This window comes from Trichomycterus rosablanca, chromosome 19 (assembly GCF_030014385.1).
Source record: "Trichomycterus rosablanca isolate fTriRos1 chromosome 19, fTriRos1.hap1, whole genome shotgun sequence".
In the NCBI taxonomy this organism is placed as follows: domain Eukaryota; kingdom Metazoa; phylum Chordata; class Actinopteri; order Siluriformes; family Trichomycteridae; genus Trichomycterus; species Trichomycterus rosablanca.
Genome location: NC_086006.1, coordinates 25,437,396 through 25,465,001, shown reverse-complemented (window position 1 = coordinate 25,465,001; position 27,606 = coordinate 25,437,396). Strand labels below are relative to the sequence as shown.

At 41.7% G+C, this 27,606-nt stretch overlaps 1 protein-coding gene across 3 annotated transcripts in view; it reads right to left on the bottom strand.

Annotated features, from left to right (window-relative positions):
* The window catches only part of scube3 (signal peptide, CUB domain, EGF-like 3), an 85,435-nt gene that overhangs the window by 33,710 nt on the left and 24,119 nt on the right, over positions 1-27,606 (bottom strand). For 2 of the 3 annotated variants that reach the window (XM_063015283.1, XM_063015280.1), the window contains exons 3-6: positions 24,319-24,444; positions 16,125-16,259; positions 12,042-12,188; positions 10,327-10,443 (exon numbers count right to left, since the gene is read on the bottom strand). In XM_063015283.1, coding sequence (XP_062871353.1) covers positions 10,327-10,443; positions 12,042-12,188; positions 16,125-16,259; positions 24,319-24,444 — 525 coding nt within the window. The remainder of the gene's footprint in view (positions 1-10,326; positions 10,444-12,041; positions 12,189-16,124; positions 16,260-24,318; positions 24,445-27,606) is intronic. The other variant, XM_063015282.1, reaches the window with a different exon arrangement.

Here is a 27,606-nt window from a genome sequence, read left to right as displayed (position 1 = left end):
CAAGCCGAGCACAAGCATATTAACAGCAGGCCTGTATACGCAGCGATCCCCATTCATGCCAGTATGAGCCAATCTTAATCTTAGATAAACGCTCGATAAGACTAGCGGTGCTGTCCGCCAGATGTAGCATGGCCAGCTCTGCTTCTTATTCAACTGTGTCATTTTAAATAGAAAAATGATCAGGATCAAAACATCGACAATGTAACTACACAATTCATTAAAAACTTTAAAGGTGCATCAAGTACAATGTATTATTATTATTAATATTACTATTAATTTTAATTATTTCATTTTAAATAGAAAAATGATCAGGATCAAAACATCGCTAAAGTAACTACACAATTCATTACAAACTTTAAAGGTGCATCAAGTACAATGTATTATTATTAGGGCTGTCAAACGATTAAAAATTTTAATCGCGATTAATCTCAGAATTTCATATAGTTAATCGCGATTAATCACATTTTTTTTTTTTTTAAAGGAGGTGGTTTTATTGTTATGGCTGATCGGTGTACATACACTAACACACAAAAACTCATTCACAATCAACACAGTCTTGTTCCCTGGGTTCTGACAACTCATACTAGTGACTATATTACTTGCATCTTTGCACAATATTGCATTGTTTTTGCACCTTATTCTACCTGCTGCTATATAAACCCTCCGCTGCTAACTGGATATCAGAATACGTTTTTTTTTAGGGCTGTCGAAGTTAACGCGATAATAATAACGCGTTCCAGTGTTGCCAGATTGGGTGGTTATCCGCCAAATTGGGCGGATTTTGTTGGAAAACAATTTAATAGCATTTAAATAACACTTCTGTTTAAAAGAAAATATTTAGTTTTAAGAAGCACCAGCATTGTAGAAGGCTATTAAAAGTAAAGTCAATTTTCAATGCTGATTTGGCTTAATAGTGTTGGTCAGTCTGTGTCATATTCTTGAAATGATAAAGTATTGCAAAGGAATATCTTTGAAATTCTTCCTCTTAATGTTAAGGTTGCTATATTTTGGTTTTTCACTTGTCAGGGAAAATTAAGAGAGAAAAAAGCTTATTATTATTATCATGCGTGTGATATATATCATTTACGTGATCTGCGTATCACGTTACCGCTGTACGTCACTGAGCTGATATGTGTATCAGGTGACCAGCGGGTAACGGCGTGTTATGTTTAAGTGTGATGCTCCAAGTTGTGGATTAAGCAATAAAGACAAACTCGTTCTCCATATAACTAGTGTCATTGTATTTCATGGTTAAGTACAAAACATAACAATGCGGGTCTTCGTGATGTAATTCTACATGGCACTTACTGCCTGTATAGGTAAATGAGTGAGTGACCACATAAAAAAGGTATCAGTTTCTGTGCCACCCCTGTGTGAGCAATGGTCTCAGTCTGGCCACCCCTGTGAAAATTGTCTGGCTCCGCCACTGGGCACTTACTCCTCTACTCTTAATGAGAGATGCCGTGCACGGTCAAGTCTCAACATGAACTACGGATGACTCGCAGGGCCAAATAGAATTTGCGTTAACGGCACTATTTTTTAAATCGCGTTAAATTGTTAATGCGTTATTATCACGTTAACTTCGACAGCTCTAATTATTATTATTAATATTATTATTGATTTTCATTATTACTGTAAGTATTACATTAAATGTACAATATTCATAATATGTGCAGCCGCTGACATTCCTATCATTTACGTTGATCTGCATCCAAATGCAGATCAATTTTCAACGTATGAAACAAGACATCAAACAAGGGCTTGAAGAATCGGACCCACTAACCCACCAGTGCTGAGATCTCCATCTCTCAAGTTCAAATTTCAGCTGTGCTATCAGCCAGCCGAGCGACTGCACAGACACATGACCGGGATTCTCATTGCTGGTGCAAGTGTGGCCTCGCTGGTGCTGCAGGTCGAGGGGCCTGTATGGGCGGGTGTGGCAGCTGATCACGAATGTCAGAGCAAAGCCCCCACCCCTGGCAGGTGAAAAGAAGCGATCGAATTCTGCATGCGTTTCAGAGGGGAGTGACCGACTCGGCCTGCCTTGATCGTGGATGAGGGCAGCGAGAGATAAACTCTAAATAGACACGACTGCACTGGATGAAAAAAGAGAAAAACAAAGGTAAAACTAGACAATAATGTAGGCTGAACGACATATAATAAAGCTTAGTAACGTTTACTAAGAAGCACCACAGGGAGAAAAGTGCAAAACTTTTTGTCAAGAGCTTTGAGAGTTTGAATCCCAGCTGTTGGGCCCTTGAGCAAGGCCCTAAAACCTGTCTGCTCCAGGGGGCCCGTACAATGGCTGACCCTGCGCTCTGACCCCAGCTTTCAAACAAGCTTGGATATGCGAGGAAATAATTCATTCATTGTACTGTACACCTGCATATATATATATGGATGCACACTGAGGCGGTGGCAGTGTGCACATAGACAGCATGATGCAAAGGTAACAGCAAAATTCCGTCGGCTAAAAATAACTGGCTGGTTGACAAAGAGAAAGAAAACACACTGTAGTGTTGATTTGCTATTACAAGTAATTAGCTGCATTATTCTCATCATTAAACACTCCAATCTCTAAGGTCCTTCTGCTCAATTCATTACACTACGTCTTTTTAGACTCACATCTCGAAGACAGACCCATCTGAAACACAGCAGCCAATAATCTGACCCACAGTTTGGTCCCGTTACGATTCGAAAAAGTAAACACGAGCGATTTCCTAATCAAGAATCAGATTTAAATTTCCTAATCCGCAAGCAAGACAGAATTTCCTAATCACAGAAATATGTGGAAAACATCTGCCTGTTGAACTCCTGTGAACTTATCATCCTATTATATGGCCAAAAGTCTTTGGACACCTGATCATGAGAGTGCTGGACATCACATTTCAAAAACTAATGCTATTAAAACAGAGTGACCTCTGTGTGATCATTTCAGCCAAGAAGAAGTCTTTAATGAGACTTTGAACTATATCAGGGGGATTTGTGCCCGTTTGGTCGATAGAGCATCTGTATGGCTGGGCACTGATACTTCAGCAGATGTTCCAGTTCATTCCAGAGCTGTTGAATCTGGATGATGTCAGGACTCTTAAGTTACACTTAAACACTTAAGTTTCTTTAAATCGAGCTTTTCTTCATGTCTTTATAGAGCTGCTTTGTGCACAGGGGTACATTCATGCTGGAACATGAAGAAGCCTTCCCTAAACTGTTGCCACAAAGTTTAAAGCAATATATTTACATTTATATAATTGATTTATTACACCTGTTAGCAGTTACTGTATCGTGTGTGTGGAAAACTCACCCTTAGTGAATCTTCTCATGAGAACCTCGATAGCCAGCGAAACTATAGCATATAGCTAATGGTTTTAGCAGCCTAAACAATGACAGACAGGTTTAGTACTGGTCTAAAACAGCAGGGACCGAATTACGTCAGGATAACAGAACGCACGCACAATTTGTACTAAGTTATTAATATTTATTAGAACTAGAAATCAGCCTTATTGCAGATTTACAGGCAGATGTGGATTTGATTAGTGTTTCGATTTGTCTGAAGCAGTGGTTAAACAGGATCACGCTAGCTAGACTCATAAATCGATTCTAATGATTTAATTTGGGGTTCTGCCTGAACCTGCCGTGCTACAGAACGTGTGATTAAGATCCAGTTTTCTAGCAGCATGACCGTTTCCTCATTTAGTGATTTCGATAAGAGATTATAGACGCTTTCCAGCAATGCTCATGACTTCAGAAGTTCATCAGAACTAAACAGGAGACTGATCGACCCTCCAGTTTAAAAAGACCTGCAGGATTTTTCATTCGGCTGGGCTAACGGGAGGAAAATGCTTTCATGCTGCTGTAATTGTTTTCTTCATTCTCTCTGGCTATATTTAATAGTGATCTGTGTGTGTGTGTGTGTGTGTGTGTGTCAGTGTTTTCACGCTAGTTTTTAAGCATCTGCTCATCGTATTTAACAGATCTGGTGGAAACTGGAATGAAGGCGCGCCAGCCTGATTAACCTGTCACTGCATTCAAATTATTTAACCACCGCTTAGATTTCACATTTTTAAAATAGTAAAGTGACACGTACCTACTCATACTAATCTACACTATAAAAAAAGTACAAGTGTATAAAAGTATCTGGACACCTGGCAATGAGCTTGTTGGGTGTCCCATTTCCAAAGCAAATGGTAATAAAATAGAGTGACCTCAACTTCTCACAAGCCTTTAAAGTATGTCTGTTGGAATTTGTGTCCATTTAGTCAAAAGAGCATTTTTATGACTGGGCACTGATGTTGGTCAAAAAGGCCTCAGTTGATGTTCCAGTTCAGTCCAGAGCTGTACATTGGGGCTGAGGTCAGGACTCTATGTAGGCTTTTTTTCTCTTTATGCATTTTCTCCCTTTTAGTGCGTCCAATTGCCCGATTGCATCATGCTTCCTCTCCACCAATGCCGATCCCTGCTCTGATTGAGGAGAACGGAGCGAACCCACGCCCCCTCCGACACGTGGGCAGCGGCCGTATGCATCTTATCACCTACACTTTGACGAGTGCAGTGCAGCTCAGCGTTGTGTACGGAGAGACACACCCTGAGAGCACTCTTTTCTCATCTCTGTGCAGGCGCCATCAATCAGCCAGCAGAGGTCGTAACTGCACCTGTCATGAGAGATCTGGTGACCCCATCCATCGTTGTTTATGTGGCCGCTCAGCCTTAGCCGGCAGGCAGAGCTGAGACTCGATACGATGTATTCGAGATCCCAGCTCTGGTTCCAGCGTGTGTTTTTACCGCTGCGCCACCTGAGCGGTCCCCTCTGTGCGGGCTTTTTAAACCGAGTTTTTCTTCATGACTTTAAAGAGCTTGCTTTGTGCACGGGGGCACAGTCATTCTGAAACAGGAAAAGACCTTCCCTAAACTGTTGCTGCAATATTGGAAGCACATAACTTACTTTATATAATTGATTTATTTTACCTGTTAGAAATTGTAGTGGCTGAAACACATGAATTCAATAATTAGAAAGGGTCCATACAACTACTCTATAAAACTGCTTCTCCTGAGTAAAGCTGTTGTGCTATTGGCCAAAAAAGCACATTTCTATGTACCTTTAGTTAAAGAGTCACTAGTGAAGTAAGTTTCACAATGACAATATGCAATATTCAATGTGAAACCACTGCTCCCCAAGAATTGTATGTTACTCTGCACAAACTGGCTGACGAAACCCTAGCGTGACTGAGGTTTTAGTGAACTCCACAAAGCAAACCAACTTTTATTCAGATATTATAAACTGACATGATTGTAGGATGTGTTTTCATCAGGAATTCACCACCACTAGACTTTTCCAAACCACCGACCTTTCCGTGCCAACATAAACACCGGCTGTCTGACTGACTCACGGACGCATTAACGGACAAATAAAATCAGCGACCGCGTTGTGGAAAAACTTCCCCTAGAAACCAGCGTGCGGATCATTCGACTGTAACGGCTATGAGCTGCCTGATAGTCCAAACCCGCAGACAGCTGACCAGCAGCAGAGAAGAGCCGAGAGGTGTGACGTCTCTGCAGTGATCACAGACGTTTCTAGAACGTTCACAGGACACGCTGAAATGTTTAGCGCTCTCGCCGTCACTCACAGCCTCTCGGTTAAATCTCATTAGGAAGCTGTGTTTGTTTCATTGTGGTTTTCAGGCCTGGTAATGCCTGCGGGGGGTGAGGGAAAGAGAGCGGGTTCCTGCTGAGACCGAGCAACCCTCTCTGCCCCCCGAGACGTCTCGTTCGCAGACTGGATGAAGGTCTGAACCGGCCCGGGGGCTAATCACAGGCTGCCTGCTTCCATTCATGAGCAGAAAGAGAAAGAGGCCGAATGAGCCCACGTTCAGTCATTCAGTCACAAAGTACTATAATAAAAGGGCAGTGATAGCTCAGTGGTTAAGGTACTGGACTGGTAATCAGAAGGTTGCAGGTTCAAGCCCCACCACTGCTAAGTTCCAACTGTTGGGCCCCTGAGCAAGACCCTTAACCCTCAACTGCTTAAAATCATGTTCATGTCATAATTGTAAGTCGCTCTGGATAAAAGCGTCTGCTAAATGCCGAAAATGTAAATGTAAATAAAAGTATGTGTGTTTGTCTATGTGTGTGTAACAGGAAATTCTATCTTCTGTGAGGGCTTTCTTACAAGATTTAGCAGTGTACCTGTGGACATTTGTGCCCATTTAATCAAAGAAACATTTGTGAGCTCAGGCACTGATTGTACTAGAAGGTCTGGCTTGCAATCAACGTTGTATTTGAGGTGCTCAGTAGGGTTGAGATCAGGACACGGTAACACAGTAGTACTTTCTAAAGATCTTTTAATTTTCACACACTGTAGAATTTAGAGAGCAAGATGTCTGCAAAACTTCTTTTTTGCATTAAAAGTTGTTAAAACAGCATCGACCAGTGTTGTTTTTCTATCAAACTCAATCTTCCAGTAGCAAGGTGGCAGTGCTGCTATCATAATAGAATCAATAAATTGAACTTTATTGGACATTAGAGATTCTGAAATCCAAAGTTTGCTTTCTACTTTCTACTGTAATCTATGGTTCTAATTACTCAGTAATAATCGTGTGAAAGGGTAAATTATCGGTCTCTGCTGAAGAACGTTCTGCTGTTTCACTTGCAAACACAAAACTTGGGCCAGTGATAGCTCAGTGGTTAAGGTACTGGACTAGTAAACAGAAGGTTGCCGGTTCAAGCCCCGCCACCACCAAGTTGCCACTGTTGGGTCCCTGAGCAAGGCCCTTAACCCTCGTGTTCTGCTCATTGTGTAAGTCGCTTTGGATAAAAGCGTCTGCTAAATGCTGAAAATGTAAATGTAAATGTAAAACTTCACAAGAAGAAAAAAGTGACCTGCACAGAGCCCTGACATCAGCCACACTAAACAGCTTTGGAATGAACTGGAACATCAACTGATATATATATTTTATTTATGCATTTTCTCCCTTTTAGCACGTCCATGCTTTCTCTCCCCCAATGGCAATCCCCACTCTGATTGAGGAGAACGAAGCTAACCCACACCCCCTCCGACACGTGGGCAGTAGCCGTATGCATCTTATCACCTACACTTTGACGAGTGCAGTGCAGCTCAGCACTGTGTACGGAGAGACACACCCTGAGAGCACTCTTGTCTCATCTCTGTGCAGGCGCCATCAATCAGCCAGTCATGGGAGAGAGACCCTATCCGGCTTAGTCCCGCCCATATCTGAACAACAGGCCAATCGTTGTTCATGTGGCCGCTCAGCCCGGTCGGCAGGGAGAACTGAGATTCGATACGATGTATTCGAGATCCCAGCTCTGGTTCCAGCGTGTGTTTTTACTGCTGCGCCACCTGAGCGGCAACTGAGGCTTTCTTGACCAGAATCAGTGCCCAGCCATACAAATGCTGTCATCTCTTGAGGAATTTCCAAAGAAACACTTCAAAGTCCTGTGAGAAGTCTTCTCAGAAGCTGTTGTTATAACTGAAAAGATCACATAAAGGTTACTATATTTTAATATCACTTGTTTTTTTAAATGGGACGTCCAACAAGCTCATGGTCAGGTGTCCAAATACTGTTGGCCATCTAGTGTAATTCCTTGACTTGAATTGTTAAGGTTGACAGATTCTACAAATTCATCACGACAGTAAGTTAGTGCTTTTTACATAAATCATGATTCATACGATCAGCTCCAGCAATAAAATGGACAGCAGTGGAAAATCAAAAGGAAGCAGCATGAACATCCAGCACATAAAACGAGCGAGACTGAGCAGCGGAGCCTCACGCTGAGCGACGGCTGTACTGGGTTAGAGCAAGCAGAGCCACGGCTCCCGCGCTGGCCGAGTTACAGAGCGAACGTCCGATACGGCGTCACACACACATGAAACTCCTCTATCTGGTGAGTAAGTGACTGTGTAGTCAGCTTTGGTTTTATTGCTCCCTGGATGCTGATAAATTCTCGTTCGTGACTGGAGTAACGGCGGCTGGAACGTATGGATTGAAATGGAGCATTACTATAGGACAATGAGCACATTGTGGAACACTTAAAGTGTCTTTGCAGAACAGCCCATCGCTCATCAGGTGACGAGAACTTCTGGGCACGGACTGAACCCAGTCGCAGGGTCAAACGCATAAATCAAAGCTGGAGTCAGTTTTAGCTTTCATATTCGAATAAAAACAGCTACGGTTACAAGAGAAGACTTTGTGAAACCTTAGGAATGACCGAAGATTTCTACAGTGATTATTAATAAAATGTGGTCTGATGTTTAGCCAGGTTAGAATGATTTATAAACCTGTTCTGCCTCAACACAAACAATCAGACGTTTTACCTTTTATGAACACAATTCATTACTCATTTTAAAAACATTTCTTTTTCTTTTTATCTTTTAAAAGTTAATTTATTCATTTATTGTCTGTTTTACCAATGCTTTATCCTGATCAGGGTCACAGTGGTTGTGATTCATTGGGCGAAAGGCGGGAAACACCCCGGACAGGTCGCCAGCCATCACGGGACACTTAATGAAATGACTGAAGATATATAGGTTATGGGCACCAAGGTGGTGCAGTGGGTAGAGCTGTCACCTTACAGCAAAGTAGGCTTTTGTTTGATTAGGTCCTTTCTGTGTGGCTTTTACTGAAGATATATAGGTTATGGGGCACCAGGGTGGTGTAGTGGGAAGAGCTGTCACCTCACCTTTCTATGTGGAGTTTGCATGTTCTCCCTGTGTCTGTGTGCGTTCGAGTGGAGACCAGACCAACTGGAGCTGCTTAAAAGTGTCCTAAATGTGTGTGTGTGTAGACTGGCATCCTATCCGGGGAGTTTACTGCCTTTTGCCCAATTAATTGTACCCATGGCAGTACTGACCAGAATAAAGCAACGATAAAACACACAGTGAATGAATGTAGGCTGTGGATGTGCCCTGCCCTGACTAGAAAAGACAGTTTGGTCATTTGAACCATGTCATGATCACAAAACAATTCAAAAAGCATGTGAGAAGACAAATGAGAAGATGTGTCACTATTGAAAGGCCTTCGAATGTGTATAAAAATGTAGGACATTTAGCAATGTCCATACTCTACCTAAAAGTGGACGTTCTGCAAAGATCACAATACTGCAAAAAATATGCAATAGCAAAAATTCCAAGTTTGACAGCAAGAGTTGATTTAAAAAATGTATAAAAAGGCGAACTTAACAGTGTTCAAATAGTGTCAGTTAAATAACAGTAAAAAATGCAGCACGTTTAAAGGCTAAGCACCACCTAATGGACAACTCTAAAGATTTCGCATTAGTTTAGCTAGTTAAAAACCATAAACATGAATAAAATGTAAATAACTTGTTTAATTCACTCAAAAATCGACGATTTCAAGTAAATTGACGGAAAAACCCGAGGTCGCTCCGGAAATTCCAGGAAGTTGCAGCGTGACGTCACTGGTGGACAACAGTGTACTACTACACCGTTATGACTGACTTGGACTGCAAAACTTCTTGAGTTGTTGTCCACCATCTACGTCACACGTGCGACGCCTGTGACAGAATCCGAACACCGCGAGCGACGCAAAACAACAGAATTTTAAGCCGTATCCTTGAATTTGTAAAAAAAAAAATTTTTCTAACTATCAATAATCACAAGTTAGGAACTCAACTTTCGATGCATGTATTTGTTTAAAACTTCAATATTAGCTGGTGCTTAGCCTTTAAATGCTCCACGCTGCTTAAGGGATCTACAGGGTTCTACAGAGACAGGACGTGATGCATGATTTTATAATAAAGAAAAAATAACACTTAAGCAACATGGTCTGACCGGTGTATGTAGAGTTGCATCAAGGCAAGACAACCCCACCTGACCAAGTAGAGTCTGAGAGATTAAACAGGTTCTTACTGGAGGAAAGTGGATCTTTAGATAGCTAATGGCACAGCCAAACTTCTAGAAATTGCAAGCAATTCTGATAATTTTTCTCACTTTATGTGACCAAGCTTTTTATTAGCGATGCCACCTGACTGACATCACAAATAATAATAATAATGATGCAAGCAAAGCCAAGCTGCCTGTTGCTAGCTTAATTCTATATGTTAGATGGTTTATGCAAGGAGTGTGTAGGGCTTCCAAGCGGGATTTAGTAAGCGTATGGCTGAAAAGGTCCTTAGAAGTTCAGGTAAAGTTTTACCCAGCCTGGGTTTGGTCAGGGAGGGACACAAGACTGTGATCATAGCGAGGGACATGACTAGGACTTCCTCACCAGGTGGAGTCAGGTAGAAATGTGGTCATATATGGATGAATGGATGGATGGATAACAGAACTGAGGGTTTGGATCAGAGCGCTTGACTCACCTACACATGTCTTGCCGTCGGTATGCAGGGCAAACTTCATGTGACAGGAACAGCGTGGCCCGTGGTCCGTCTCCTCACAGATGTGCTGACAGCCGCCGTTACCGTAGTTACACGTCACTGATGAGGTAAAGAATACAAGTGTGAACTTATCTGGTTCTGTTTGGTTCTGTTCTGATCAGTTCTGTTCTGATCAGTTCTGTTTGGCTCTGTTTTGTTTGGTTCTGTTTTGTTTGGTTCTGTTTTGTTTGGTTCTGTTCGGTTCTGTTTGGCTCTGTTTTGACCTGTTCGGTTCTGTTCTGATCAGTTCTGTTTGGCTCTGTTTTGACCTGTTCGGTTCTGTTCTGACCTGTTCGGTTTGGTTCTGTTCAGTTCTGTTTGGTTGTGTTCTGATCAGTTCTGTTTGGCTCTGTTTTGTTTGGTTCTGTTCTGTTCTGTTTGGTTCTGTTCTGATCTGTTTTGTTTGGTTCTGTTCAGTTCTGTTTGGTTCTGTTCTGACCTGTTCGGTTTGGTTCTGTTCAGTTCTGTTTGGTTGTGTTCTGATCAGTTCTGTTTGGCTCTGTTTTGTTTGGTTCTGTTCTGTTTGGTTCTGTTTTGTTTGGTTCTGTTCTGTTTGGTTCTGTTCTGTTTGGTTCTGTTCGGTTCTGTTTGCTTATGTTTGCTTCTGTTCTGATCTGTTTTGTTTGGTTCTGTTCTGATCCGTTTGGTTCTGTTCTGATCCATTTGGTTCTGTTCTGTTGGGTTCTGTTCAGTTCTGTTCTGATCTGTTCTATTTGGTTCTGTTCTGATTTGTTCTGATCTATTCTGTTCAGTTCGGTTCAGATCTGTTCAGTTCTGTTCTGATCTATTCTGATCAGTTCTGTTCTGATCTATTCTGATCAGTTCTGTTCTGATCTGATCTGTTCGGTTCTGTTCTATTCTGATCAGTTCTGTTCTGATCTATTCTCTTCAGTTCTGTTCTGATCTGTTCTGTTTGGTTTGGTTCGATTTTACAGTACCATGCCACTGCGATCAATAATTGAACCCTCTATAGCTGATATAATATAGTGTGGATGATTGGTATGTGCCAAACGATACATGGGCACTTGATGCCATGTGCTCATTTTTTAAGGTGTTTTTAACACTCGTGAAGGCAGCTCCTCTGTAACAGCTCATAAACCGAGTTTAAAACTGCAGCGTGAAACGATTTTTCAGTTCATAGAGGTGAGAGTGAAAAGTGTGTCGACCGGATCAGACAGCCGATGACAGGATGAGAAAGCGGCCTCGTCTGCACACCGCAGCTCTGTCTACACACGCCCTTCTACCCTCCCATCTGTCCTTCCCTGCCCTTGTTCATTAGCAAGTGGAAAATAGAGAGTAACACTTCTCCAGATACCAGCCGATCCATCTCACAGACTGACAGCATGAACTCCGGCTGGTACACTATAAGGCCAAAAGTATTTGAATGGGAGCTTGTTGGACATCCTGTGATCCTGTTGTCAGCTAGAACAACAGCCACTCTTCAAAGAAAGCTTCTCACAAGACTTTGAAGTATGGGAATTTGTGCTCATTTGGTCAAAAGAGCAGTTGTATGGATGGGCACTTATGCTGATGCCAGTTCATTTATAAGCTGTTAAGTAGGGCAGAAATCAGGGCTCTGTGCAGGACACTGGAGTTTCTATAAATCAAGCTTTTTAAATGTAGTGTAGGTTTTAATGCTAATAAATAAATGCGCTTACACTTGCAGTCGCGGTTGTTTCTGGTGAGCTGGAATCCTGGTCTGCACTCGCAGGCGATGCCTCCTTTTGGGGTTTCCCTGCAGATATGTGCACAGCCGTGGTTCTTGTCCATGCAGCTCGGGTTATCCTTCGTTCCATTCATACGCACTGTAAAGAGGCCAGCAGATACACACACACACTTACTTCACTGGTCATTAAGCTTGGCTGAGGTTTATTGAAAAATCTCTTTATTTAACACTATAAAGAAGAAGAAAAAAGCAGGAACAGTATATAAAGTACATAAAGACAGTCGAGTGGAAGATCAGCAGCCACGGAGGAATGAAGGAGCATCAGACGATGCTTTTCTTCGACTGACCCTGGTGCTCACTTTTGCTCAGCCTTGTGTAAACAGTAAAAGGAGAACCGTGGCACCCAAGTGACTCCTGATCTCATGATGCATCTGTGTCAACAGATTCACCACATGGGAATGGGAAAATAGTAGCTTGCTAAAGCTGGTCAGCAGTAGGGGTGTGAAGAAGATGATCTGGGACCAGGATCTGATCAGAAACCTGGATAAAGGCTAGAATTAAACTAAAGCCTCACTTTTGATAATATGTAAGTAAAGAAATTAGTATAAATTAAGTTTTCAGTGGTGCATGAATAACAGTGATGATGATAATAACATGATAAAAAAACAAATCAGTATGTACAAAAGAGTGGCTGGTCAGTCACAATAAAGGCAGTGTGGCCACTTTACCTCTCAGTCACAGTCAAACATATGATGTTTATGAAAGTACCTGTTGCCTCTATAAATGGAAGTAGATGTCTATAAATGGATATTTGTTGATCTCAGTACCTGTCAGTCCCAGTAAATAAAACTCAGCCTCTGCAGCCATCGTTTTAAATACAGTGGAAAAGTGGAGTCTTTGCCCGTCAGTCCAAATAAGAGAACGATCAGACAGTTCTCACAAGACTACATTACACTGTACATGTACACATCGGCAACTCACTAGCAACGTAGAATCACATCATTCCATCCCGTCACTGTAACCCTGCCAAACAAAAAGGAGCCGATATATCCATGGATATATCAGTAGGGCTGAGCGTTTTTGGTTTCAATTACTTCCTCACAGCCTCTCACATCTGCTTTCTTTCCTTTGTTAAATTAGTTCCTGTTTGCTGCTTTTGCTGCCAAAAAATGTGCCATTTAATTCCCTGTGATTTGGAGAAGTTCCCAAATCTCTCTCTCAATTTCCATGTTTTCATGTAGCTACAGAAGGGCGATAAGGCAGATGGGACTAGATCAGTATTTGTATTTTTTAAAGATACTGTGCAAATACAGTCCAACCAGTGACACTGGTTGTTCAATTAAAAAAAAAGCTAAGGGATTTAAGGTCTTGTTTGTGCTGAACAACATCCTTCTAGATGTTAGTGGTTAGGGCTACAATACAATACGCTGGTGGTACGATGTATTGTATTTTTAATTAATAGTTTTCCTTCAGTGTGGGAGTAAATGGTACAAAGTGGAGATGCACATTTTAGTCGGTTAAATTTGTGTTCCACAGAAAAAAAAACATCTGGCCTTGTCTGTTAAATGCTTCTGGTCATCTAATAAAATTTACTGAAGCCAAAAAGGTAAGTGGAACTGGCCGCTCAGGTGGTGCAGAGGAAAGGTCAATACTGCAGAGAATATCTAGAGTTCGAATGTTAGCAGTGCTATCGGTCGGCCGGGCTGAATGGACACACAAACTTTATTTATTGGAATTAATCGTTATTAGCACCTGTCAGTATCAGTACTACACACTGATGATCCGTTAAAAACAGAAAAAGTGATTAAAGGTTCCTAACCATTAAAGCCTTACACCTTTCAACAGCTCTAATGAGCACCTAAAAGCCCACAGACACATAAAATGAGATTTATAGAGTGGTGTAATACTCGCCAGTAACTGCAATAATGAGGAAAAAACAGCATCTGAATAACAGGTTTCAACCAAATCATCCACACACTGGGTGTAGTTAAGTATTCTCGCAGTTAGTTTTTAATTATTAGTTATAAAAAATAGGAATAAAACAGACAACGTCCACTATTATATCATTAACACAAGATTTTACATCCAGCCAACTTGCTGTCCTTATCTGACCAGTCATGTTGCATCAAGGGCATTGCTACTTTCGATCCACTTCCTGAAGTTCCTGAGGTGAGAGAGATGTAGTTTCCCGACAATTTGGTCATATCGGGTTATTTATTAGAGCTGTAAAACTTGTTGGCGCTCTACTATGACCAAAACCTGAAACTGGTGGTTCTTTTGAAAAGCAGCTGCTTTGCATATGTTTACATATAAAATAAGCACTGGTGCTTGGGAAAAAGGCGACCGCGGTTATAAATCAGAAAATCAGAGTTGTAATTCACTGGTGGACTGAGTAGCTGGCTGAGCACCCATATAACCAAGGATAATGGGGAAAAAAAATATCAGCCGACCTGACAGAACATCAACTCATGCTGCCACTACGGGCATAAAAAAAAAAAAACACAATCACACCTTAAATGCACATAATGTTTTTTTTTTTTTCTTTTTCTCCAATTTTTTCCCCTAATGTAGTCGTATCCAAGTACCCTGATTGCGTTACGCTACTCCTCTACTGATACAACCCTCCACTGCTGACTGAGGAGCTTCGCAACTGACACACGCCCCCTCCGACACGTGTGCAGTACCGACTACATCTTTGCACAAAGCGAGTTCATATGCGGATCAGCCTTGCGCACGGAGAGCCACACCCTGATCAGCATTGTTCCTCTGCGCAGGCACCATCAATCAGCCAGCAGAGGTCGTAATTGCGCCAGTTATGAGGAACCCTGTTCCGGCTTATGCCAATCGTTGTTCATGTAGGCGCCCAGCCCAGCTGAAATTCGATACGATGTATTAGATGTATTCTAACATAATGCTTAGTTTAAAATCATCTTGACTCTGATCATTGTATCGTTACCAGAAAAGGCTGTTTAATGCCAGAGCCTTTGGTGGAGATTCTCTTTATTGCGGCTGCAACAACGAGTTCTAATGTCTGGCCACTGTGGATGAATAAGCAACAAAAGAATATCAGCATTCTAAGGACTCGGGCTGCAAGGCCCAATGTTTTACATGTGTCAGAGAAGTCTAGTGTGCTAGTCTGGGTTTTCTTAGCATTTTCTGTCACAACTAACGTTCCGGTCCACCTGCTATTCTCCTCAGCAGCAGAGAAGTGAATTGCTGATGAGAAGTACTGCTGTGGGAAGAGGGAAGGAGTAAACCGGGGAGCAAAGACGTGGTGTTGCTGGATTTATTACAATTCTGACCCCTCTGTCCAAGAGGATTTAATTAGGGAGAAATAAAACCAACACTAACATGAAATATGGAAAAAAAGGATTAGCTGAGACATTTATTAAGCTCGTTCTAACAGGAGGGGGAAAGAGAAAGATTTAAGCAAACACAACGAAGGCTTTTGCTTCTTACTGCAGTTGAAACACACGATCCGACGACTGACACACTCAAAATAACACCGAGTTTATGAAAGGCAAACACAGAGAGTTCAGGGATCTCGAGACTGGCTTGGTGTGGCTAAATTAGGCTGCGTAAAAAAAACCATATAGAGGTGTGAAGCTGAGTTTTATTTCCTCTCACATCACTGGCAAACTCGTGTCATAAACCATGTACAATGTACTAGTTGTATTTATTGTATTGGCCACATAGTGTATAAAACATGAAGATGGGGCGGCACTGTCGCCTCACAGCAAGAAGGTCCTGGGTTCAATCCCCAGGTGGGGCGGTCCGGGACCTTTCTGTGTGGAGTTTGCATGTTCTCCCCGTGCCTGCATGGGTTTCCTCTGGGAGCTCCGGTTTCCTCCCACAGTCCAAAGACATGCAAGTGAGGTAAATTGGAGACACTAAACTGTCCATGACTGTGTTCGATATAAACTTGTGAACTGATGAACCCATTGTGTAATGGGTGACTACAGTTTCTGTCATGAATGTAACCAAAAGTGTAAAACATGACGTTAAAATTCTAATAAACAAACAAACAAACATGAAGATGAACGTTTAAGGGTAGAGCGAATGTGGAACCACTCACATTTGGGCCGCTGGATGCAGGTGTGCTGGTTGTCAGAGAGGAAGAAGCCCTCTTTGCAGCGGCACTCGTAGCTTCCCATCATGTTCACACACACCTGCTGACAGCCGCCGTTGCCCTCCACACACTCGTCCACATCTGCAGAGACACAGTGAGCAATCAGCAAGACATAGTGCCCGACGAAACGTCTCCATATGTTACAGATGACAAACGTATGAGGCAGAGACTAATGAGACCAGCGAGTCGAGTCCTGTTCTTTTCTCCACAGATTAGCGGCTCTGCTTTCGGCTCTAATTTCTTTAAAATGTTTAAAAATAAAGGTTTTGTACGTTTCACTTACTCATGTTCAATAAGAATTTAAAATTAGTAAACTATGTTGTATTTCAAGGTCATTTACCCTCAACAGCTTTATGTTCCAGTCACTATATGGTGAACAACAGTATTACATGTAAACAACAGTATTGGGACACCCATTCAATTATTAAGTTGAATATTTCACACACTCATTCCTATCAAAAATATAAAATCAATCATGTAAAATTACTTATATGCTTCCCAGAATGTTGCAACAGTTTGGAAAAGGCCATTTCCCTTTCCTGTACCAGCATGACTGTCCTCCTCCTCCTCAGTTTAAAGGAACTCCAGTGTCCTGCACAGAGCTCTGACCCTAAGCCTTACTGAACAGCTTTGGAATGAACTGGAACATCAACTGAGGCTTCACTGACCAAGATACAAATGCTGTCATCTTTTGACTGAATGTGCACAAATTCCCACACATAAACATGCTTCAGGGTCTGTTGTTTTAGCTGAAAGATCATGGTCATCAACAAGCTCGTGGTCAGGTGTCCGAATACTTCTGGCCATATAGTGTAGATTCAAAAGAATTCCACAGCCTAGCTTTTTTTCTATCTCAATAAAACAAATTGAGGATAATAATTCATTATTTGAAGAAAACAAGACACAAAAATTTATGTTGCTCTGGCTCGTGCGTGAAATTTCTTCATTACACTTACATGTGAATTCGTGCCTCTAAACGTCCGTCTCTGTTGTTGTAAATCTTTTCACGCGGGCGTATATTCAAGCTAATAGTCAGTAAAACTGGCATTAAAAAAACCCCTGCTGAGTTATTGGGACTCGTAAAAAGATCGGGTTTGCTACAGAGCTGCTGCCGTTACCGTCTGGCTCATGAAGCCTGCGCTCAGGTTTTTGGGAAGATAGAAAGTTAAAGAAAAATGTTCTAAACTTCAGCCGTGATCTTCGCCCCCTGCAGACACGGTAATATTCCTGAGTGTGATACGTTCCTAAAATAAGCTCTGTGTTGCTCAGGCCAAAGCGCTGAGACAGACACTTTTATTATAATATCTGCTCCATCAGTCTGAATCTGCACCCCATTTTGTACAGAATATACAAGTCTCAGGGGGAGGATGATTTCTGCAGGGCTGTAAAGCTGAGACTGAGAGACAGTCAGGAAAATATTACACTGGGACTTCAGTCAGTCTTTTGCTTTCCTTCTTTTCATTCCAGGTTTCTGTCTACAGCTTTAAAATCTGCACAGAATATCATAACCATCACTGCAACATTAGGCTCATAAAAAACGACATGCTGTAAATGTTCATGGTTAAAAGGATTCTGCAAAATTCCCACTTTTTATAGTTTTCTTACTGTAAATGTTTTTTTTTTTTCACGTGTTAATGGCATTTAGAAAAACCCTTAATCTAAAGCAACTGCGTCTGAATACATTTTAAGCTGTTGAGGGTTACGGGTCTTGCTCAGAAGCTCAACATTGACAACTTGGCCATGGTCATGTCAAATTCAAGTCAAGTCAAGTTTTTTTGTATGGCGCCTTTTACAATAGACGTTGTCTTGAAGCAACTTTACAGAATCCTGGTCCGACAGACCAAAAAAAACCTAGCTGAGCAAGCCGAGGGCAGCAGTGGCGAGAAAGAAACTCCCCTAAAATTACAGGAAGAAACCATGGTGAGCCTTGACCTGTGCAAAAATAGCAGACGTATAAAAATCATGAAAAACAGGTGGTGAAGTACACTAGCCCACTACTGCTGAGATCTGAGGATCCAGGGTTCAAATCTCAGTGCTGCTGTCGGTCTATCAAGCCCAAACAGCCTAGCCATTAGCAGGCACACTTGTCAGTGCACTTACTCGCAGCCCAGATGTTATTATGAACACATTATCATAAGAAGAACCAATCACGTCTGTGTAGGTCCCCGACTGGCCATTAGCACATCAGTGGCTGGTAGTGGGCAAGCAGAATTTACAGCTGTGCCACCTAAAGTGCCCGTGAGATTGTACAGTAAGATCCTCTGATTAAACACACACATTTGTTCAGCACTCTCTGTGTTGTCTGGCTAACACTTCAGCCTGGATGCAACTCAATCCCGTTAGTGATCCAGTATCATCAGTAAGAGCCAGAACTCATAAGCTCGTTCTTAATAAGTCTTCATGCAGAACTAATTCAGTTTATTTGTCCAGGCTAAAAAGTACAGAAGATAAAAGTTTCTGATCACTTTCAGCCCCAGGAAACTTAATCTCGATCAGTGCTTCTCATCTTCCTCTCTATTATATACACACTTCATTTTCTGAAGGTGAAATGTCAGAAGTGAACAAAACTTACACAACTCAGCCAGATGTGTGTGCACACCAGACCATGAGCTTATTGGACACGATCTTTTAAAACCATGGCATTAATATAGAGTTAAAACCCTCTTTGTGGCTTTAACAGCCAAACCTTACATAAGATTTTATAGGATATTTGTATGAATTTGTGCTCCAACATTTAGAAGAGCATGTTTAGGGTTAGGTACTTATGTTGGATGGCAATATCAGGTTTGCAATCAATCTGACTTGAACTGGAAAGTGAATTGCAATCAAGACCTTTATGTATGTTGATCAGAAGGTCGCTAGTTCAAGCCCCACCACCACCAAGTTGCAATATTAGGTCCTTGAGCAAGGAAGGGCTTTAAGTACCAATTGCTTGCCGTATGGTATCGGTCACAATTGTAAGTCTGCTAAAAGCCATAAATATACATCAAGGGGAGGGGGGCAGATCCATCTACCTACCTCACCTACATACCATACCCTACCATACCTACATGCACTACCGTAGCTACATACCATACCCTGTCTACCGTGCCTTACCTATATGCCGTACCTTACCTTCCTACCATAACCCTCCTATCTACCATACCTAAATACCATACCTTACCTGTATACCCTACCTTACATACCTGCCATACCCTACTTCCCTAAACATACCTCAACCCGTCTGTCCTTCTGTTCGTCTATCCATCTATCTATCTATGTCCAGCCAATGATCTACCCATCTATCTTCTCATTCATCCATCTATCTATTCATTTGGCCAAGCAACCAAAGCTTTTATTTGTCTATCAATATATATAACACATTTTGTAATACCTACTGTTCTACTTCCACTCATCTAACTCTCCTTTCAACAAACAAACTATACAATCCATTCATTCATTATTAAATCATTACTCACATTCAGTCTGAGGTTGAATTAGGCTAAATTAGTCTGTAAAACCAAAGACAATGAACACAAACATGTCCCAGCTGACTGACTACTTGTGATGAAATCTGTAGAACAGATATTTTTCCCAGTCATGCCTTTCATTTTTTAATTCAATTCCAAGTCATCACCTGACCTTAATAAAATAATGGTTTAATCTTTATTTGATATGTTGAAGCAATTCTGGTTCACAATTAAATTATTAATCACCGTATCAAAGAATAACTGAGGGCTGTAATATAATGCAAAGATAATAAATTCGGACAGGAGAAACATCTGGAGTACGAAGATGAATTTCCTTTAATGCAGATGAAAGTAATCAATGAAAAATGAGCTGAGCTGGAGACTCATGAGTACACAAAATACAGGACCAGCGCCGCGAGATCATTGATTCGAGGACCAGATGTTATAATCCAGTTTGGACATTAGCGCATAACCAGACTCTCTCTCACACTTTTAAATGAGCCGTTTCCTCGGCGGAGAGCGTCTCCTCGTCATTCGGCTCCTACACAGGCCTGCGCTGTGATGGAGGTGGCGGCCTTCCAATGCAAATATTTTGAAAAGGAAAGGGATTTTGGCCGGCGTTTAGGTTATTTGCACTTAAAAGGATTTTTTAAAAATTCTCCAGAGAGGACAGAGAAGGCAATCAAGTTAAAAGCAGTACCTCAGAGCTAAAAAATGAGACATCTTTCTGTCTCCTTCACACACACACACACACACACACACACACTCAAAATAGCTCAGTGGAAATGGTGGGGAAAAAACATAATAGTGTGGTTAATGCTATCAGTGGTCGTTTTGAACCCCGGTGACCCGTTTTTGCTCCAGTGATCATTAGTGATGAAGCAAAAACTGATCTCGGGTCAGATAAGAGCCTGTGCATCAAGGCTGCATGAAGGTTTGCTGGACTTCTAAATAACTTAACAGGCTGTAATGGCTACAGTGGTCACTCATGATCATAATGACACTTGAATTGTGTAGATTAGCCGTTCCTAATTTCTTATTATGAACTGGCCAAGAGCAAGACTATTAATCAATTAATTAATCTATTGTCGATTTCATATTAATATGTCTTAATTTAAAACCACAGATGAGCTTTGAAATTCACTCCCTCTTATTTCCTCTTCTTTTTGGGAAGTAGAAAATCAAATGCTGCAGAATGTGCTGGTGAAGCGAGGTCAAGTAGGCAGTGTTAGTCTGATATGGGGTGCGTCCGTGTGCAGGTGCCTTGACCGGTCAGCAGAGGTTATAACTGCCCTTGCAATCGTGAGCCTGTGTAGGCGCCTGACCGGCTGATAGCATAGCAAACGTATTTTAAAGAACGCACATTGTGGTTTGTGTGTGTGTGTGTCTTAGTGTGTCCTTGTGTGTGTGCAGCCTAACACAGACTGGCCTTGTCCAACCAGTTCAGGTAAAACTGCTCCAGCTCGGTCAGCTCCAGTCTCTGAATTCTCTGACCTGGACTGTGGCCTCCCATTACAGTGTTTGTGCTTTTAATTGAAGGCTTTTAGAGACTACATGACTTTCGGTGCGCCACCAAACGAAGCGCACGTCCACAAATATCCAGCCACACGCCTCTGCTAGCAAGGTGAGCAGAAATGATGACGAACATAAACACCACACTGGCTTCGGCCTGGCTTTCAGCAGGCAAGGTGGAAAACTCCGAACCGACCAAAAGATCTGACCGAGACTCAGCTCTCTCGACACTAATCCAAAGATCCACCTACAAAACAGAACCCGTCCTTTCACCAGCTCGAGGGACGGGCGCGGGTAAAACCAAATTCAAACAAACAGTGTAAAGTCGTCCTGACGAGATTAAAGGATTTTTTTCCTCCCATGGAAACGAGGAGTCAGCAGAGTCTGGTATTTTTAGTTGCACTTGGGAGACGCCAGAACTTCACAATAACTCAGTTTAACCAGGCGGCTGGAACGTGATGCTACAGCCTGCAGTAAATTACTGATGTACACTATGTGGAAAAAAGTATTGGGACGTCCCTCCTAATTAGTAAGTTGAGATATTTCAAACCTTAACCTTAACCCTGCTGAAAACCACTGGAATGATTTGGAATGTTGATTGCGAGTAAGGCCTTCTTGCTTACTGCTCTCCATTATTCACCATCTCTGTGCAGGCTCCATCAACCAGCCAGCAGAGGCCTCAATTGCAGTAGCAATGAAAAATCCCTTCGGTCTGCCCGTCCTCAGACACTGCCAATCATGCATGCGTAGGCTCCCAGCCAACCAATAGCAGAGCTGATATTTAAACTTAAGAGCTCGAGATCTCAGCACTGGTTAGCTAGTGTGTTTTTTCATGTATTAATTTGAATTAGTTGTCATAATGATTAATAGGGTCCAACTACACCAGTTTTATGTGAGAGCAAAAAATACAAATCATAGTGGAATTTGTTACAATAAGGGTTGAACTTCAAAATTTACATGATTCGAATTCGTTCACAGTGAGGCTGGAAGCACATTTACGCAGCATTCACAGTAAGAATCTGTTTCTCTCAGGCGTGTCAGGGCTTCATTTTGACTACATCATATGTCAAGTTTCTCATGTCAAGTGCTTTGATGATCACAGGTAACTGATATAAAACTGAACAGGTTCAGGATCTGAGTCCCAGCAGACAGCTGAACACAGCACAGTATTGTTAAATGGTTAGCATTAGTGTATTTGTTTCTTCTATATTCAACCACTGACAGTTCCAGATAAGTGACGCCAATCTAAACAAAGCTGTGTGATTCAGATTTGAGTTCCGTAACTGCTTCAGATCTGAAACGGAACAAACAAACACACGTTTGATACACAGATCTTGGCGGTCACGATGAATTATCCCCTCGGCTCACAGACAATCGGAGTGGATTTCTTTAAAGCAATAATATTAAATTACCAAGCAGCGTAAAGAACATGCCTGGCCTGTGCTCCGTATCAGAGAAATGGTGCAGAAACTGGAAAGACCTAGTTGGATGTGGAGGGCAGTACAGATAGCATATTTACACTTTGAGAAACTTTATGACATGAACAAATTCTTTTAATCTCAATGTCATTTTCTGTCCCAATAAGCTGATGACTGTGCAGTAAATAAATCATCGTCTCGTCTCACAGACCACTGAGAACCACTCGTTCCCCTCACTGTGTTCCATTCCATTCCTGTTAGTGAAACACTTCGTCTGTATTACTCTGCTTATTGCGCTTTAAAAAAATGCTTTTAAATTGTATAAAATATAACAACGGCTGTTTACGACTTCTGGATTGCAGGTGGGGGCTTGGTGAGGAACAAGCTGTCCCTCTTAAAGCTTTTTCTAACTGATCTCTATCACCAGGCACACAAAGTAATCAAATCCTCATCCATTAAGAGCTCTCGAGCAATCTCTCACTTCATCTCCCTTTCACTTCCAAACACACTTCCAGTCCTTCCAGTTCATTAAGCCTCACTGATCCTGGTGTGGATCATTTGTGACCGTGCTGGCAGGTGTGTTATTTGCTTCCCCTGGTTCTCTGGTCCACCTTTGATATCTGCCATATCTTCATGTGTTGTTTACGGTCAGCTTCCCCTTGTTCTTTTAAACAAACCGTCACATTTGTACCCGAAACATTTAAGCTTCTTTCAGAAACCTCATGGCCGACTACAGTTCTTTTGCAGGAATGTTAGTGATAACTTATCATCCAATAATTCACCAAAAAGTGGCTATATAAAGAACGCTGTGGGTAAATGGTAGTCGGAAGTCAAACCAAAAAACGTCCTGTTATGAATTTAAAGCTGCAAAAACATGGATCTGATTCTAGGTGGCATGGTTGTGCAGTGGGTGGCGCTGTCCCTTACAACAAGAAGGGCCTGGTCAGCCAGGTGTCAACTTCTCAGCCAGGTGTGGAGTTTGCATGTTCTCCCTGCGTCTGTGTGGGTTTCCTCCAGGTGCTCCGGTTTCTTCTCACAAGTTCGAAGACATGCAGTCATGACAATGAGAGCTACTGAAAATTGCCCTGGGTGTGTGTGTGTGTGTGTTTGCCCTGTGATGGACTGGGGACCTGTCCAGGGTGTTTCCTATAATTAGGACAATAAATCAGACCCACTTCAACCCTGACCAGGATAAAGCAACGATAAAACAGACAGTTAATGAATGAATGAATAAAACATGAGTGACATGAGTGTCTATAGTAAAAAAAGATTGACAATCCCTTGGGTTTAGATGCTACCATGTAAAAATCTAAAATGTAAATGTAAATATTAATTATTAATTTTTAAAGTGTGACGTAATTTAATTTGTAAAAGTTTGTTATTTTTATGCATTGTCTCCCCCAATAAAGTCATATCCAATTATACCTGAAATTGCTTTCTCTAGTGGTGCAGACCTCCATTTCTGACTGAGAAGCTTCAAAACTGTAATGAGTTTATTCCTGCTGTAGTAACACCTTATTTTAACTCTAAAATCTCTACAAATCTCTTTGAAAGTTTCTCCAGACTTTTATTTTTATTATTAAGTCTCTCCGGTGAGGTGAGATCTACAGGATTGACTTTAACCCTGAGTTTAAGCCTGTGACTGGTTTCTCTTGTTTTGTCGTTTTCGGAAGCGGTACGTGAACTTTTACTGGCTTTTACTGAGCGTCTGTGCAAAGAAACAAGACAAACATCCACAGACATGCACACACATGGACTAACCCAGGCAGTTATGACCGTCGTGGGCTAGACGGAAGCCATCGTAACACGTGCACCTGTAGTTCCCCGGGATGTTGATGCACTCGTGGACACATCCTCCGTTATACTCGCTCGCACACTCGTCAATATCTGAATAAAAAGAGAGAGAAGAAGAAAAGAGACATGATGAGCATGGAACAAAACAGTGCTAACTTAGCGCTTAAGCAAGACCCTTAACTCTCAATTGCTTGAATTGTGTTGAGTCATAATTCTAAGTCGTTCTGGATAAGAGTCCACTATAACATACAGCAACTGTATTTTCTCATTTTTGTCTAATAGAAATTCACATTTGCTCCCTGAATCCTTGAAAAAGCTGCCAAGTCATTTTATTTGGCCTGTATTTATGAGCCGTAAGTACAGAATCAGCTCATGAGTCAACGAAGGAAATTCCAGAAACAAGGAGCTAAAGCAGAAAAACACTTGAATAAGAGATACATGCAAACTGAGGAATGAGGAAACATGGTTAAGTAAACACTAACAAGACTTTGAAGAGCCCACTAGCAAAGACAGGGACGATATATACACACACAGACGGGCAGGATGATGAGACACGACGTTCCACATCAGCTTTTACATCAACTCTGGAACCAGGAACTGAGAGGGACAACAGACCCCCTAAAAGGACACTCTCCGAACCAGAGGCGCCTGAAAACTTCACCGGCATTCGCAGTAATGAGTTAGTACAGATGTGTGAATGGATGTGGACGGAGCTTCCACTCTGTTGTGAGATGCCGTGTTAAACAGTATTTAATAAGGTGGTATTAAATGGTATTAAGGTGGTCGTGCTGTTCTTGTTAAAAACAAGTTACAATCATTTATATTCTGAGCAGCTGTGCAGTTCTGCTATCCATCGCACCGCTTCGTTCCAGTAATGGATACACAGACCGATATGAAGCCCGTCCAGATATTTTGTGGTGCATTTCTGGTCGGAGACGCATTCCTTTTTTAACTCTGAGCAGGCGGCTTCATTTTTACTCGGTTCATTAAAGCCTCTGTTTGAAATAAAAAGAAAAAAGAGCTTAATGATGCTGTGAGGCAGTAAAACAGCACAATTAAACTACTCAAGATTAATTACATTTGGTGGCTATTCTTAGCTTGGGGCTTGAACAGAGAAAATTGGGTTTATTTTTTATTTTAATTACATTTTATTATTTTTATATCCAATCCATTCATGGCCAATTAAAGTGATTTCTCTCTTTCACTACTGCTGCCACTTCCACCCCTGCTCCTGGAGAGCTGAGGCTGTCACACACCACCACTGACATGAGCACCAGGCGATCGCTTCTTTTTACCTGTTAGGGGCGAGGTATCGTGTGCAGAGAGCCACGCACAACCAGGCAACCAGTCAGCAGAGGCCGCACTTGAACCAGCGACAAGGAACCCTGTTCCAGCCATTGTCCCGCCCCCTGCAGACACACAGCCGATCGTGTGTCTGTCTAGGCGCCCAATTCAAGAGCTTGAGATCTCAGCACTGAAGACCAAGTTAGGTCTTTAACTTAAGAGTAGAATTAAGATATGACATGTCTACTGTTGTGGACTACCACGTCCATTAACAAATTGACAGTTCGGTTGTAAAATGGACATAATATAGGCTGCGACTGTTTTTTTTTTTTGTTTTTTTTTGTTAAGCTGCCCGGCAACAGGAGTTTGACCTTGTTGATTTGATATTGAGAAACTCAACAGTTGAAACAACTATTTTTTTCCAACTTTCCGCTTCACCAGAAGGAACATTTTTCTTCTTTTTCTCAACATAACAGGGTCAGGGGGATGCAGATGGCCCCTCTCGTTTGCCGCCTAATTTGGTGCTAATAACCCAGACATCACTCGTACTCTGGAAGTGTAGGCGTGTCTAACTTAGGTCTGCAGCTTAGAGACTAAGCTTTGTCCTTTGCTTTGTCCTCTCTTTCTCAATGAGCCATGTTCCTGCAGTTCTTTATGCCTGAGTAGATAAAGAGTCAGGAACCCTGAACCTCGGCCTGGGTTCATACTAAACACATCTGTTTTTTTCCCCGTGACGTGTCAAAAAGGCTTTAATGGAACTTAAAATTAAAGCCATCATCTGTTGAGTAATTGTGTCCAGGAAACCAGTCTGGTCAGACAGGGATTTCTGGAATCGACGGTCCAGTAAGCGTAACAGAATTGTATTTTGGACTCTATAAATCAAACAATAACGTCTGAGTCATAACACCAGGTCAGAGGAGAGGAACTTCAACAGGGCCGAGTTTTAATCATCCCTGTAGTTCTCTTCACCTTAGTTTATAATAATCACATGATTTATGCATCATTATTAAACGGATAGTTCCGGTCCTAAAATCTGACTGGCTGAGCCGTGTTCTAAGTCGTTGTAAAATCCCAGATAAACGCAGACCTAGGACCACCTCACATCATTCCATATTAATACGCCACTGAAAAGAAAAAGTGAATGTTATGTTCGCCCTCATGTTGCCTAGCAACACTGTTAACGAACTACCTGGGGTCGCGGAAGAATGCTTTTTGTAAGTGTTTTTGTAAACAAAAACATTTATAAATTGAACATTGTTGTATTTTATTATGTCATGTTGACCGCCGTTTTATAAAAGCAATAAGCCACTCGAGACCGTGCGTTACTGCTATGGCTCCGCTTCCGTCGTGCCAAAACAACCTTCCCAGTGATAAAATCACAGTAACGCAGGGTCTCTGGTGGCTTATTGCTTTATTACACCTTGAACGAAGCACTTGCAGCCGTCAGAGTCAGAGTGTAAATACTTTTTGTGAGTACTGCTACTATTTTTCTTTATTTTTACTACCTCTATTGAAGAGATGCCATGCAAAATTTCATTGTACCTGTGTATAGTGACTAAAAGATTCTATTCTATTAAACCCTAAAGGACTGTAAACACAGGGTGATTCTATCAGAGAGGCCATTATATTGCTGAGGCAATATAAACTTCCCTGATTATTTTCCCTGGTGCTGTAGATTTAAGCACATTTCGTGTCTCGTTTTCATTAAAAAATCTCAGTCTTTCTGAGTTTGGTGTTTTGCAGTCTATCGTCCTCTCTAGATGCAGTGTCTCTTGTAAAGATGTCATATCATATCATAAAGATGTTCATGTTGCTATTCTTTAGGCTCATGATACTTTTGAGCCATTTAACCATCCTTTAAAGTGGTCTTCGTTTATTTTTAATGGCAACCACTGTTTCTTTTTGCTGACACTGTTTATGTCTAACATGTAACGCCATGACTTTTGAGTATTTCTTTAAAAACGAATCTTT